The sequence below is a fragment of the Magnolia sinica genome, chromosome 10 (assembly GCF_029962835.1).
Source record: "Magnolia sinica isolate HGM2019 chromosome 10, MsV1, whole genome shotgun sequence".
In the NCBI taxonomy this organism is placed as follows: domain Eukaryota; kingdom Viridiplantae; phylum Streptophyta; class Magnoliopsida; order Magnoliales; family Magnoliaceae; genus Magnolia; species Magnolia sinica.
Genome location: NC_080582.1, coordinates 15,677,910 through 15,691,555, shown reverse-complemented (window position 1 = coordinate 15,691,555; position 13,646 = coordinate 15,677,910). Strand labels below are relative to the sequence as shown.

Below are 13,646 nucleotides of genomic sequence, written 5' to 3'. Positions count from 1 at the left end.
AATAAATAAAAATAAAAAATAAAAAATCATACGGTCCACTTTAAGATTTATTTGCCATCAAATATATTGATTAGGTTATAAATACTAAGATTAAAGAAAAAAAAATCAGCATAATCCGAAACTCATGTGGCCCCCAGGAAGTTCTTAACGGTGGACATTAAATAACCATCATTTCCTGTACTGTGGTTCGCCTGAGAAGCGAGGTCCATGCATTCTACACCTATATCCGTACTCAATTCAAGGAGCGAATTAGGTGATGCACGTGACTACATCTACACCGTCCATCCGTATTGAAATCTCATTTTAGGGCATCGTCCAAAAAATGAAGCAGTCCTAAATCTCAGATGGACCATAGCACAGGAAACAGTGGTGATTGACCATTAAAAACTTCTTGTGGGCCACAAAAGATTTGGATCAAGATGATATTTGTGTGGCCTCTTCATCTAGGTTTTTTTGACCTCATCAACATGTTGGATGGAAAATAAACAGTCCCCTGGAATCCATGAAGTTTTTAATGGTGAAGATTTAATCACGACTGTTTCCTGTAATGTGGTCCACCTAAGATTTGAGTTGGCCTCATTTTTGGGATCATACCTAAAATGATCTTTCAAAATGGTTAGATGGTGTGGATTTAAGGCACATACATCACTGTGATCCCCACAATCAGGGGCCCCACTTACCTTTGTGGATATGGGTCTCACTTAATCCGCTCCCGACAAATCAATGGTCTGCATTCAATATGCATGGGTGGACTAATCAAGGATTAGATCGGCATGTACTAGGTTGGTGATGGGTGGGGCTGCGTTGCCCGGCCCATTGCCACCCTTGCTCACGAGACTAGGAATTCGGATTTTGCAGGAGAGCTCTAGCATAGGCAATGGCAGCTTCTAGGGACGATGATGATCGACGGCTCAAAGGAGGAGGAGAGGTTGTGAGCGCTTTGTCACAACGCATGAGTCAACGGATATGGGATTGCTTGAGAGATCGACAATATTTCAGTGTTCTCAGTATGGGGACGGCAGGGAGTGGGGAAGTCACGAATCGTGAGACAGGTTGTCGCCGCAATGGAGGAATCCGGAGAATCTAGCCGTCTGTTTGATGTGATCATACGAGTAAGAGCGCCGGGGATCGAGAGTCTTGGAGAGAAGATAATGACGTATAGAATCAAAGAAAAAGGAAAATTTATGCAGCGTTGGTATTGCTTCCATGGTGAATATGCTTTCGACCAGTTGGTTGCAAATAGGAGAAGGAATCAGTTGATGGAGGTGCAGATGGGAATCCAGAAGGCATTGGAGATCCCAGAGTCCATACAAATCTCTACAACTACTAAGATTATCAATGATAAGTTAAGCGGCCAAAGGTTCCTCCTCATCTTTGAAGATGTTTGGGAAAGCTTTGACTTGAAAGATATTGGAGTTTCGGTTACAAGTGGCAGCAAAGTCGTCATCACCACTCAATCCGATGAAGTCTGTTATGAAATGGGAGCTCAATTAAAGATCAAGGTGGAGGAGTGGTCTGAAGAAGATGCCTGGGATTTTTTACAGGAAGAGACGGCTGATGTGGCTTCCAGCATTGGTTTTTCAAACAGAGACATGGTCTTTAAATGCTTTTCTTACGTTTCCTTTTTGTATCAGAACGGAAGCTCCATCGACCGAGATTCCTTGATAGAAGAGTATTGGAGGTCGGAGGGCTTTTTAGATGGATTCTTCAATGAGGAGGAGAATAAAGAAGTGGCTTTCAAGAGACAGGGGAATATATTGCTCAAAGAGTTCGCGAAGAGATGCATGGTTCTATTGTCCCTGACGTCATCAAACCCAAATTTCCTCTCTCTCTTTATAAAGCAGAGTAAAAAACTAAATTTATACCCGTGGGACAATCATCCTCAGGAAGCAGAATTTATGAACTGGCTACAAGAGCAATTTACAATGGAGGAATCTTCAGGAGGACAATATCATGTGGATATGAATTCTCATGTGAGGAAAGTTATTGGTTCTCGAACGTTCCTAGTGAAAAACAACTTGGATGCAGAAGAAGCATGCCAATGGATCTCATTATCTCACAATCAGGTACAAACATTCCAATTAAGCTCTCCAAACTGCCCTCTTCTCTCGACGTTATTGCTTAATGATAATGATCGCTTGCAAGAAATCCCAGACAGTTTTTTCAAGAACATGACCAGACTCTGAGTCCTCGACCTTTCTTCTACAAGCATCACTTCCCTGCCATCCTCCATATCCTGCCTTTGTGAATTACGGTTGTTGAAGCTCCAAAGCTGCCACAAGCTAGAGGGTCTTCCTACGTTCTTAAAGTATATGCGGAAGCTTGAGATCCTTGATCTCCATCAAACTGCCCTGACAAAGATGGTGGAGGCATCCTTCAATAACATGCAAAGCCTCCGACGCCTCGACATCTCAGGTGCCTGCAACCTCAGTCGGCTCTCGCTCCAGGGTTGCCGATCTCTAATGACACTGGCCAGCCTAGATAAACTTTCAAAACTTGAGGCACTTGATCTTTCAGGCACGAAATTGGAAGTTCTTCCGCACCAAATTTTCAATTTGACTAGCATGCAGTGCCTAGACCTGTTGGGAATGGAGCATCTCAAGACGGTTGACTGGACAAAGATAGATCGGCTTCCAGAAAAATTGAATTGGGATCGATGTGGCTAGGGCTTGGTCCATGAACAACTCCAAGACAGATGCAGACGTCATATCTCGGTCAGTGATGCCAGTGTTTTTTCATCTTTGGACCGTAGCTCGAAACTGTGGAAATCCTGCTTTTTAGAATTCCACTTCTTGGTATGTCCCTGCAAGGGAGGGCGCAAGGATAGATATGGTCATTTTAAAAGAAACCAATTTCTCTACCCGCATATTTATACTCAATCTGAACAGTCTTTGAGTTATGAAAGAGGACTGGAGGTTTGCGGTGGTAATAATTCCCTAGATGGTGTTAGAGGGGTTCTCTCTATGGCAAAATTCTTTCATTTGTATGGCAATGCGTTCATTAAGGCACTGTCCAATCTTGGCATGGAGATGGACAACCTTAAAGAATGCTGGATTGAGAAATGCCATCAATTGGAGCTTCTGTTCGTTGGAAGAATGGCAGACATTGATGCAGCAGTTTGCTTAGAAAATCTAAGGGTGTCCAATCTTGCCAAATTAATAACAGTGTGCCGGGGGAAGTTGGGAAGAGGGAGCTTCGCATGCCTAAAGCATATATATTTGGAATGTTGTCCGAAGCTAATCAATTTCTTCTCTTCGAGCATTCGGTTACAGAATCTCAAATTACTTGAAATAAAATTCTGTTGTAGACTGGAGAAGGTCTTTGAAGAAGACAGCGAGGTGGGGCAAAATGCATTTCCACGGCTAGTTGATATATATCTTTGGGAGCTACGCAAACTGAAAAGCATTTGCAGTGGGCACTTGCCGATGCTGAAGAGGTTGAAGATTCGAGGATGCCCACTGCTAGAGAAGCTTCTTCTCGATAACACAAATGCTTCTGCAACACAAGTTGAGATCCAAGGTGAGCTGAAATGGTGGGAAAACATAAAATGGGAGGGCAGTATCAAGCCAAGCTACATCCGTTTCAAAGAATGTTGTCTATCAAGTAAGTGATTCTTCTCTGTTTAAACTGTCCCTGTTTGCTGTGTTATTCTTCTCTTCCTGAACTACTACTGTAATTCTCTTTTATTTGGGTTACTATGTGCTAGAAAGAAGAGGTTGTTCCATTGAACTTTGATTTAGTCTTAGTGGCCTCGAATTATGAATTTTAGAAAGAAATTATTGGATGTAGATCATCTTGGATTTGGAACTGCATCATTTTTTTATCATGCCCTAAAATGAGCTTTCAATATGGACGGACGGTGGATGACAGTCGATACCATAGGAGTCCCACCCACCTCAGTGGATATGGGGTCTCACCTAATCCGCTCCCCCTTTGATATCGGTTACCCATCATGTGAGGCCCACCTTGGATGTGGGTCGTCCATCATGCGTGGCCACCTTAATGTGGACCATTCATCATGCAGGCCCAACTTCAAAATGGGCTGTCCATTATGTGGGACTTGCCTTAAACGTTGGTCATTCATCACTAGCTAGGGGCAGATCTTCGATGTGAATTGTCCTCATATGGCCCACCTTGATATGGGTCATCCATCATGTGGGGCTTATAATCAATGTTATTATCCATCATGTGGTCCTCTATCCGTTGTCAATCATGTGGATCCCACCTTATAGTGTGGGCCTGATGCAGAGCGGGTCATGGATAGTTTCATGGCCAAGATGGACCAGAAAAGGCCCAATCAGAGATGGAGGTGACCCGGATCGTCAGAACTTCAAACAAACGTATCTCACAAACCGGAATGAGCTATCAGATGTACCATATATGATTTTCCCCAAGCCGAATTTGCGAAATACCATCAGATCGTCAGTCGAATTCCTATTTTAATTTCATTTTTTATAATAAGTTTTAGTTTGATTATAACTCTTCATCCGTTGGGATCTGCGAGTTGCGCCCAACATTAAAAGCGCTTAGAATAATTAGAAGAACAGCATGCTAAAGCCAAATAGAACACTTACTATTTACTATTTTTGGCTGAAAACCATGCGCACTAGTAGGAATCACGATTGTCTATAAATAGTAAGTTTACTATTTATAGTAACTCGCAATTTCTAGGAGTTTTAGCTATAGTTTAATTCCGAAACTTCTTCCATGGCTTAGTATCCTTATTTAAAGGATGTAAATTCATTTATTCAATCATTAATCAATTTACAAATTTTCTAGAGTATTATTTCTAATTTCTTGTTTTTTTTTCGTCGTGGATTCGAGAAGTCTCTGTGAGGAGTCCAGAGAGGCTTCGTGGATCGACCTCATCATGTTCATCCCTGCGTCAGGGCCCTACCTTTGATGTGGGTCATCCATCATGCGGGCCCTACCTTGGATATAAACCATTAATCATTAGAGGCTGACCTTTGATGTGGGATGCCCATTATGTGGAGCCCAATTTCATATAAGTCATCTATCATATGAGCCCACCATCAATGTTAATTATCCATCATATGAAGCCCATCTTTGATGTGGATCATCCATGATGTGGGCCTCATTTTTTATATGGGTTTTCCATCATACGCGGCCACCTTTTATGCGGAGTGTCCAATTCTAGAGAATAGGTCCTTGGATCCCTTACTGTGTGGCCCACCATAAATTTCTTGGGGGATGTGCGAATGTTTATTTGCCACCTAACCTCTTGATGAGGTTACAAAGACATGAACGAAGGGACCACAAAAATATCAGCTTGATCCAAAACTTTGGTGGTCGAGAAGAAGTTTTTAATGATCAATCACCACTATTTCCTGTGGTGTGGTCCACTAGAGATTTGGATATGCTTCATTTTTTGGATCTTGCTCTAAAGTGATGTGTAAAATTGGATGGACACCGTGGATGTAAGGCTCACGCATCAACATCGTGGGCTCCACAGTTAGGGATCCACCAAATCTGTGCCGGGAGAAGGGGAGTAGAAAAGTAGAAAAACTTCCGAAAAAAAAAGAACAAAAGAAAAATTAAGAAAATCTAATAGTGCTAATCAAGAAAAAGAAAATCTAATAGTGCTAGTCAAACTAACTTCCAAAAATAAATTTTTTATTTGCTAAAAGCTTTATATATATATATATATAAACAAATAATAATAATAATAAAAAGGGTTACTTGTTAGGTATAGGTGATATTCAAACAGGCCCTTCAAGTCTAGAAATATATATTGGTGACATAACGGCTACATATGAAGTTTGGTCCCGATGGGTCGGTCTAAAATGACTATTCCATGTTTAGCCCATGCACTCATTTCCAATCTTACAAAACAAGGAATTCGAATTTTGCAGAAATATATCCTGCAGAGGTAATGGTAGATGATGGATAGCTTAGAAGAAGAGGAGAGATTGTGAACGCAGGACATAAGAGGAGGCAAATACCGGGTATCTACATCTATTGGTTTTTCTATCTTTTCACTGTAAACCATTTTTGGAAGGTGTCGGAAGTGGGATAAGTTGCAAAGTGTGGATCGTCTGTGTTGAAGGCACAAAAATTTCCAGTGGTAGCTGTTGCTTTTAATTCCTCCACGATATTTCTGATGACTCAGTCACTCAGCTAACGAGATACGACTGATTTCTATCTCATTACACAACACAACTCTTGAAGTGTGTGGAACTTTTTCTGGGTCTCATCATGATTTTTGTGCTAGATCTATACTGTCCATCAATATTTTCAGATAAATATAGAGCATAATCCTAAAATGAGGTACGTCCAAAGCTGAAGTAAATCACCCCACACAAAGTAGTGGGGGTGAAACAAATTACCGTTGAAACTTTCCTAAGGCCCATTGTGAGGCTTATTTTCCATCTGGCATGTTCATAAGATCACACATATCTGCATGAAGTTAAAATACAAATATCAACTTGATTAGAAGGCTCTGTGGCCCCAATAAGTTTTCAACAGTAGCATGAATTCTTACTGTCTTCAGTAGGGTGGTCCACGTTAGCTTTGAATTTTCAATGTTTTTGGATTCATATTTTAAGATGATCTGAAAAAAATGAACGGACAGTGTGGATCTAAGAAATATATCATAGCATGGCCTGCATAAATTTCACACTCCAAGAAATTCGATGGCTTACTAGGTGGTGCACGCGAGATGATTAGTTGAGACCGGGCTTCACCCAAGACGGTGCAGCCTTACCACGCTTGATTTGTGTATTCTCTATCTACTCTGTCCATCCGTTTTTTGGATCATTTTAGATCTTGATGCCAACACTTAAGAAGATCCAATTACCCATTATCTGATTTCAATGATAATTGACACGGGATTATATTCTAGGAAACAATAATAATTGAGACGCTACCATTAAAAACTTCTTAGGGCTCAACTTAATGTTTCCGTTTCTTCTATTTCCATCAATCTGTTGATGAGTTCACATAAGCCTGGATGAAGAGGTAAACCAAATATATTCTTGACATAAAACTTTTGTGGCTTATTAATCATTAATCACCACTGTTTATTATGATATGGTCCACCTGATAATTGGATCTACTTTATTGTTTCTATAATACCCTAGAATTATCTGGAAAAATGGATGAAAGGAGTGCATACAAAATAAACAAGTCAAGGTGAGCACCATGGTAACTACCGCTGTGTCTTGGGTAAGCCCGGGTCTCACCTAGTCAGCTCCCGTGGTGCAGCACATTCCAAGTGCAGAGAAGAAGATGGGGAGTATTAGATCCAAACCGTCTATTCATTTTCCATACCATTTTATGGGATTAAACAGAAAATGATGTAGATCAAAGCTCAAGTGGCCACACTAGAGAAATAGTGAGAATTGTACGCTTACTGTTGAAAATTTCTTAGGGCCACCAAAAACTCTAATCAAGTTAGTATTTTGTTTTTTTCCCTTTATCCATGTATATGTTATCTTACGAAGAAGTTAGATGGAAAAAAAAACCTAACAATGAACTCTAGGAAGGTTTTAATGGTGGTGGTTTAATCCCCACTATTTTTTATGTTGTGGTCTACTTCAGCTTTGAATGTGCCTTGTTTTATGGCTTATTCTTTAGAATGATCTGTAAAAATTGATTATCTGTTTCGATCTATAACATAAATCATTGTGGACGTTAAAAGTCACCTTGTGTATCACGCAATCTATGGGTAGAGAGAAATCCAGTGATGACGTGGATCAATCAGAAGCAGCCGCACTCAATTTTACTATCTTCAACGCAGACAATCCGCACTCTCCACATCATTTCACGTTACTCTTGGTGGGGCCCACCTTGATGTTTGTGAGAAATCCACCCCGTCCATCCATTATTTGAGATCATTTTAGGACTTGATCTTTACATTGTCTACCATCCACGATGATGATTATATGAAATCCACTTCAACCGTTGGATGCCACACCAAAATTTGACCCCTTAGCCCAAAATTAAAGTCCATCCACAATTCAGGTGAGCCACACCAAGGGAAACATTTTGGATGGTGAGCGTTGTCCTTATACATTGTTTCCAATCATATAGTCAGAGTAAATTTCACATAAACATCATGGCCCACCTATCTCTGACAGCACACATGGCCCAATCAAATCCTTCCACATGGGTCACCAGCCCACCTATATCTAACAGCACACGTGGCCCAATCAAATCCTTCTAGGGCCTTTTTGCTGCAAGTGGCCATATGGGCTGGACCGGGCCAGGCACCATTAGGCCCAAGGTTGAAGTATGCATGGTCTTAAAGTAATGAGCCCAAGCCAAAACCCAAAAATCCATTAGGCCCAGCGTGACTTGGCTGTGGATTCCTCTTATCCAAACAAGCCCTTAGCAGAGCAAGGAGGACACAACTTGCCTGCTAATATTGTTGTGATGATGGACGATCAACCATGGAATTTGTGATTTCGCCGGTTTCAGTAAATCAGAGAAACTACCACAGCTTCTTGTTTGTAGAATCAATACGGCTCCTATGTTTGGGTATGCAACCATTAATTGGGAAGAAATATGGCCTCCGTAACAGCTGAACTCAGTATTCAAACAACCATATCCGACTAACCTGTAATATTGTAGTTCCTATTAAGATGAGCTTTAATACTATGTTTTAAGCCCAAGAACAGTGCTGTCAATGTGCCGGGCTCATTCCAGCAAAATCAAAATTTTGATTAGGGCCAAATTGTCAGGCTTTAACAGTTCAAAATACGAACAGATGCCAACCTCAAACCCGGCCCATTGACAGTCCTATCCAAGAAGACGTTTGGGCCCTACAATATGGCAAAGTTGAAAAATGATTACGGAAATGGATTTTAATATGCAATGAAATGATGGTATTGCAACATTTTGTTGACTAACGGTCCAGATGCAATGTAACTATGGCCTATTTGGAAGTAGAGTTTTTTGGGCATTTTCGTTGTGAGAGAAATGGATTGCATGGCACGGTTTGCACTTAATAGGAGGTGTGCACATATTTCCCACCCATCTGATATTGGTGGGCGGGCATCTTAACATAATTTCAAAATTGACATTTCAAAACAAGTTCCCACCACCCTTCTTTCACCCGGTTGCAGATAATTCATATGTTGACTTCTCCAAGTCACACTATGATTTTTTTGTGTTAAATCCACACTGTTCATCAATATTTATAGATAATTTCAGAGGATGGGCCGAAACATGAGGTATATCCAAAGCTCAAGTGGATGTAAGAAATACATCGTTGTGGGCCCACGTAATTTTCAGACATCAATAAATTGATAGGGCGCAGAACGTGCCTGGCCCATGCTCTCATCATTTCCACCCTTACCAAACAAGGAATTCGATTTTGCAGAAAGTGATCGTGCAGAGGAAGGGGCAGCTTCCAGGGATGGTGATGATCGACGGCTCAGACAAGGAGGAGAGGTTGTGAGTGCTTGGTCATGACACATGAGGCAACAGATATGGGACTGTTTGAGAGATGTCAATATTTCAGTGTTCTCAGTTTGGGGATGGCAGGGTGTGGGGAAGTCACGGATCATGAGACAGGTGGTTGCAGCGGTGATGGATGAATCCAAAGAATCTAGCCGTCTGTTTGATGTGATCATACGAGTAAGAGCACCGGGAGTCGAGAGTCTTGCTGAGAAGATGCAGGCGAGAATCAGAGGAGAATTGGACCGTCTGACAAAAAAGGACCAAAGATTGAGTACTTGGGAGTTGTATAGCCATATACGGGTTTTAAAGGCGTTGGATGAAAAGGGGAGAAGGAATCGTTTAATGGAGGTACAGATGGGAATGAAGAAGGCATTGGATATCCCAAAGTCCATCGACTTCTACGCTGCTGCTAAACAAATCTCGGCTAAGCTAAGCGGCCAGAGGTTCCTCCTCGTCTTAGAAGATGTTTGGGAAAGCATCAACTTGGAAGAGATGGGAGTTCCAGCCATGGCCCCTGCTTTCACCATCGATGGCAAAGTGGTGATCACAACTCAATCCCAAGAAGTCTGTAACATAATGAAAGCCCAAGTAAACATCAGGGTGGGGGAGTGGTCTAAAGAAGACGCCTGGGATTTTTTACAGGAAGAGGCAGCGGATGTTTCTGCCAGCATTGGTTTCTCAATAACCAGAGACATGGTCTTCAAATGCTTCTCTTACATCTCCTTGCTCTGTCGAAATGGAGGCTCCATCGATGGAGATTCCTTGATAGAAGAGTATTGGAGGTCAGAGGGCTTTTTAGATGGATTCTTCAATGAGGAGGAGAATAAAGAAGCGGCTTTCAAGAGATTAGGGAATTTACTGCTCAAAGAGCTGGCAGAGAGATGCATGGTGCTACTGTCTCTGGTGTCATCAAACCCAAATTGGCTACACTCCTATCTACAGAGGTGGGATGAATATTATTGGGCAGATTCATCAAAAGCTCAATCTATGGAAGGGGAATTTAAGGACTGGCTACAAGAGCAATTTACAATGGAGGGATCTTCAGGAGGACAATATCATGTGGATATGAATTCTCAGGTTCTCAGACGTTCCTAATGAAGTACAGCTTAAATAGGGAAGAATCATGCCAATGGATCTCATTATCCAATAATCAGGTAGAAACACTCCCATTCCGCTCTCCAAATTGCCCTCTTCTCTCCACATTGTTGCTCAACAATAATGACCGCTTGCAAGAAATCCCGGATGCTTTTTTCCAGAACATGACCAAACTCCGAGTCCTCGACATTTCTTTCACAAGCATCACTTCCCTGCCCTCATCCATGTCCTGCCTATGTGAATTACGGTTGTTGAAGCTTCAAAGCTGCTGCAAGCTAGAGGCTCTTCCTTCATTCTTAAAGGATATGCAGAAGCTCGAGATCCTCGATCTCCATCAAACTCCCTTGACGAAGATGGTGAAGGTATCCTTCCACAACATGCAAAGCCTCCGACGTCTCAACATCTCAGGTGCCTGCAACCTCAGCAGGCTCTCGATCAAGGGTTGTCGCTCTCTAGTGAAACTGGTCAGCCCAAATAAACATTCAAAACTTGAGGCACTTCATCTTTCAGGCACGAAAATGGAAGTGCTACCACACGAAATTTTCAATCTGACTAGCTTGCGGTGCCTGGACCTGTTGGGAATGGAGCATCTCAAGACGGTTGACTGGAGAAAGATAAATCGGCTTCCAGAAAACTTGAATTGGGATCGATGTGGCTTGAACTTGCTGCATGAGCAGCTCCAAGACAGCAGCAGTCGTCACATCTCTGTCGGTGATGCAAGTGTTTTTGAGTCTTTGGACGAAAGCTCGAAACTGTGGAAATCCTGCTTTCAAAAATTCCATTTCTTGGTCTGTCCCTGCGAGGGAGGGCGCAAGGATAGATATCGTGATTTTAAAAGAAACCGATTTTTCTACTAGCATATTTATACTCGATTTGAGCAGTCTTCGAGTTATGAAAGACAACTGGAGGTTTGCGGTGGTAAGAATTCCCTAGACGGTGTTAGAGGGGTTCTCTCAGTGATAGAATTCTTTCATTTGTATGGCAATGCGTTCATTAAGGCACTGTCCAATCTTGGCATGGAGATGGACAACCTTAAAGAATGTTGGATTGAGAAATGCCATCAACTGGAGATTCTGTTCGTTGGAAGAATGGCAGACATTGATGCAGCAGTTTGTTTAGAAAATCTAAGGGTGTCGGATCTTGCCAAATTAAGAACAGTGTGCCGGAGGCAGTTGGGAAGAGGGAGCTTCGCATGCCTAAAGAATATATATTTGGAATGTTGCCCGAAGCTCGTGAACTTCTTCTCTTCGAGCATTCAGTTACAGAATCTCAAATTACTTGAAATAAAATTTTGCTGTAGACTGGAGAAGGTCTTTGAAGAAGACCGCCTGGCAGGGCAAAATGCATTTCCACAGCTAGTTGATTTGTGTCTTTGGGAGCTACGCAAACTGAAAAGCATTTGTGGTGGGCACTTGCCGATGCTGAAGAAGTTGAAGATTCGAGGATGCCCGCTGCTGGAGAAGCTTCCTCTCCATAACACAAATGCTTCTGCAGCAGAAGTCAAGATTGAAGGTGAGCTGAAATGGTGGGAAAGCATAAAATGGGAAGGTAGTGTCAAGCCACACAACATCCGTTTCAAAGAATGGTGTCCGTCAACCAAGTGATTCTTTTCTGCTTCAACTAGGATCTGTTTATTATGTTATTATTCTCTTATTGAACTATTGTAATTCTCTTTTATTTGTGCGATGCTGTGGTAGAAAGAGGGTGTTCCATAGGACTTAGGTGACTTAGTCGTAGTGGCTTCGAATTATGAATTTCATGAACAAATTGGATGTGTTACTCTTTAGCATGAATTTCGGAAAGTTAAACAAGTACTGGATTTGTTTTGTAAATCATGCTTGCAGCAGTAAGGACACTTAATTTATTTATTTTTTTCTTTTATTTTCCTCGCGGAGGTGTTAGATGATTTTTGTTATGGGGCCTTTCTGCTTTGCATGAATTGGTTGGGTTTTTCAGGTTTCAGTTATGTTCCCTAATTTAGATGTAATTTTCTATTATATGAGAGAGAGAGAGAGAGAGAGAGAGAGAGAGAGAGAGGCATATGCTTATGACCTTAGCCAACCATGGATAAGGCTGAAACTTGGGCCAGGATCATCCCAATCCCGACTGGTCCACTCAATTGTTCCATGATGGGGATCCTTAATTCTTTATATCATTCTCTTAATCATGTTTATCAAATCCAGAGAAATAGGCACTGTTGGATAAAAGTTCGGGTTGGGTCATGAGAAAATCTGTACGCTGAGTTAAGCCTGAAAATTGGGTCCCATCACATATCCGATTTGCAGTCTTAACCGGCGAGTCCTTTGATGTTGACATCTCTCGTTTTATTTAGGGATTTTTACCACAAAATTCCACACAAATAGAGCACTGAAATTACCATAATGCCCACCATGCACTTGTTTCTTTAGAAACTGGTAAAGTAGAAATTCTTGGAGCCCATTACATATTTTTATGATATCCAAGCCGTCCAATGGATGTAATCTCCTATCGTGTTTAGAAGTACCAAAAATTTCGTCAATCTAAAAGGAGGATGAGGCACACCATAAAAAATAATATACACCACTTAAAAACATCAAAATATAATCACAGCCCACTAGTGATTCAATAAAAAAATATTTTTGGTCCTTGTGATTATTATGTTTGGTTGAATACGTTTGGCATGCTAAGGTTATACACAAACTATGTGGGGCGGCCGCTTCTTTTTTTTTTTTTTTTTTTTCTGAGTTCATTACTTTCCAAAGAAAAACAATAAATAGGGTACTTCGGTACTTTTCCTTCTCAAAAAGGACGTACTTAATTAGTCATTATTAAAATCCTAAAACATTTATTAATTTATATGAGAAATTTCAATTTTAGCTAGATTTTCCCATCAATATCCTGAGAAATTCTAGAGAGAAGAAATTCCCGATAATGAGATTTGTCACTACAAAGGCCTATAAATGGCCAAGGGCCAATCTTAGATGCACCGAAAAGATGGTGACCGTCTGCCATCCAAAATGAGGATTGCAGTGGAAACAAGTAGGAGCTACTTTGATCTCATTGTGTGGAAGGAACCATTCCTCTGGAATCCGATTGCACAAGACAAATATAATTACCAAATTCATCCATACTAGTAGCTAGAGCTTTCA

General features: G+C 41.3%; 1 protein-coding gene across 1 annotated transcript; it reads left to right on the top strand.

Moving 5' to 3' along the window:
* Window positions 1–3,023: 3,023 nt before the first annotated feature.
* Window positions 3,024–12,122, top strand: LOC131217377 (probable disease resistance protein At4g27220). The gene is made up of 5 exons (XM_058212292.1): window positions 3,024–3,519; window positions 9,344–9,417; window positions 9,508–10,500; window positions 10,578–11,306; window positions 11,400–12,122. Exons 1-5 carry the CDS (start codon window positions 3,024–3,026, stop codon window positions 12,120–12,122), a joined length of 3,015 nt encoding a protein of 1,004 aa, XP_058068275.1.
* Window positions 12,123–13,646: the final 1,524 nt, after the last annotated feature.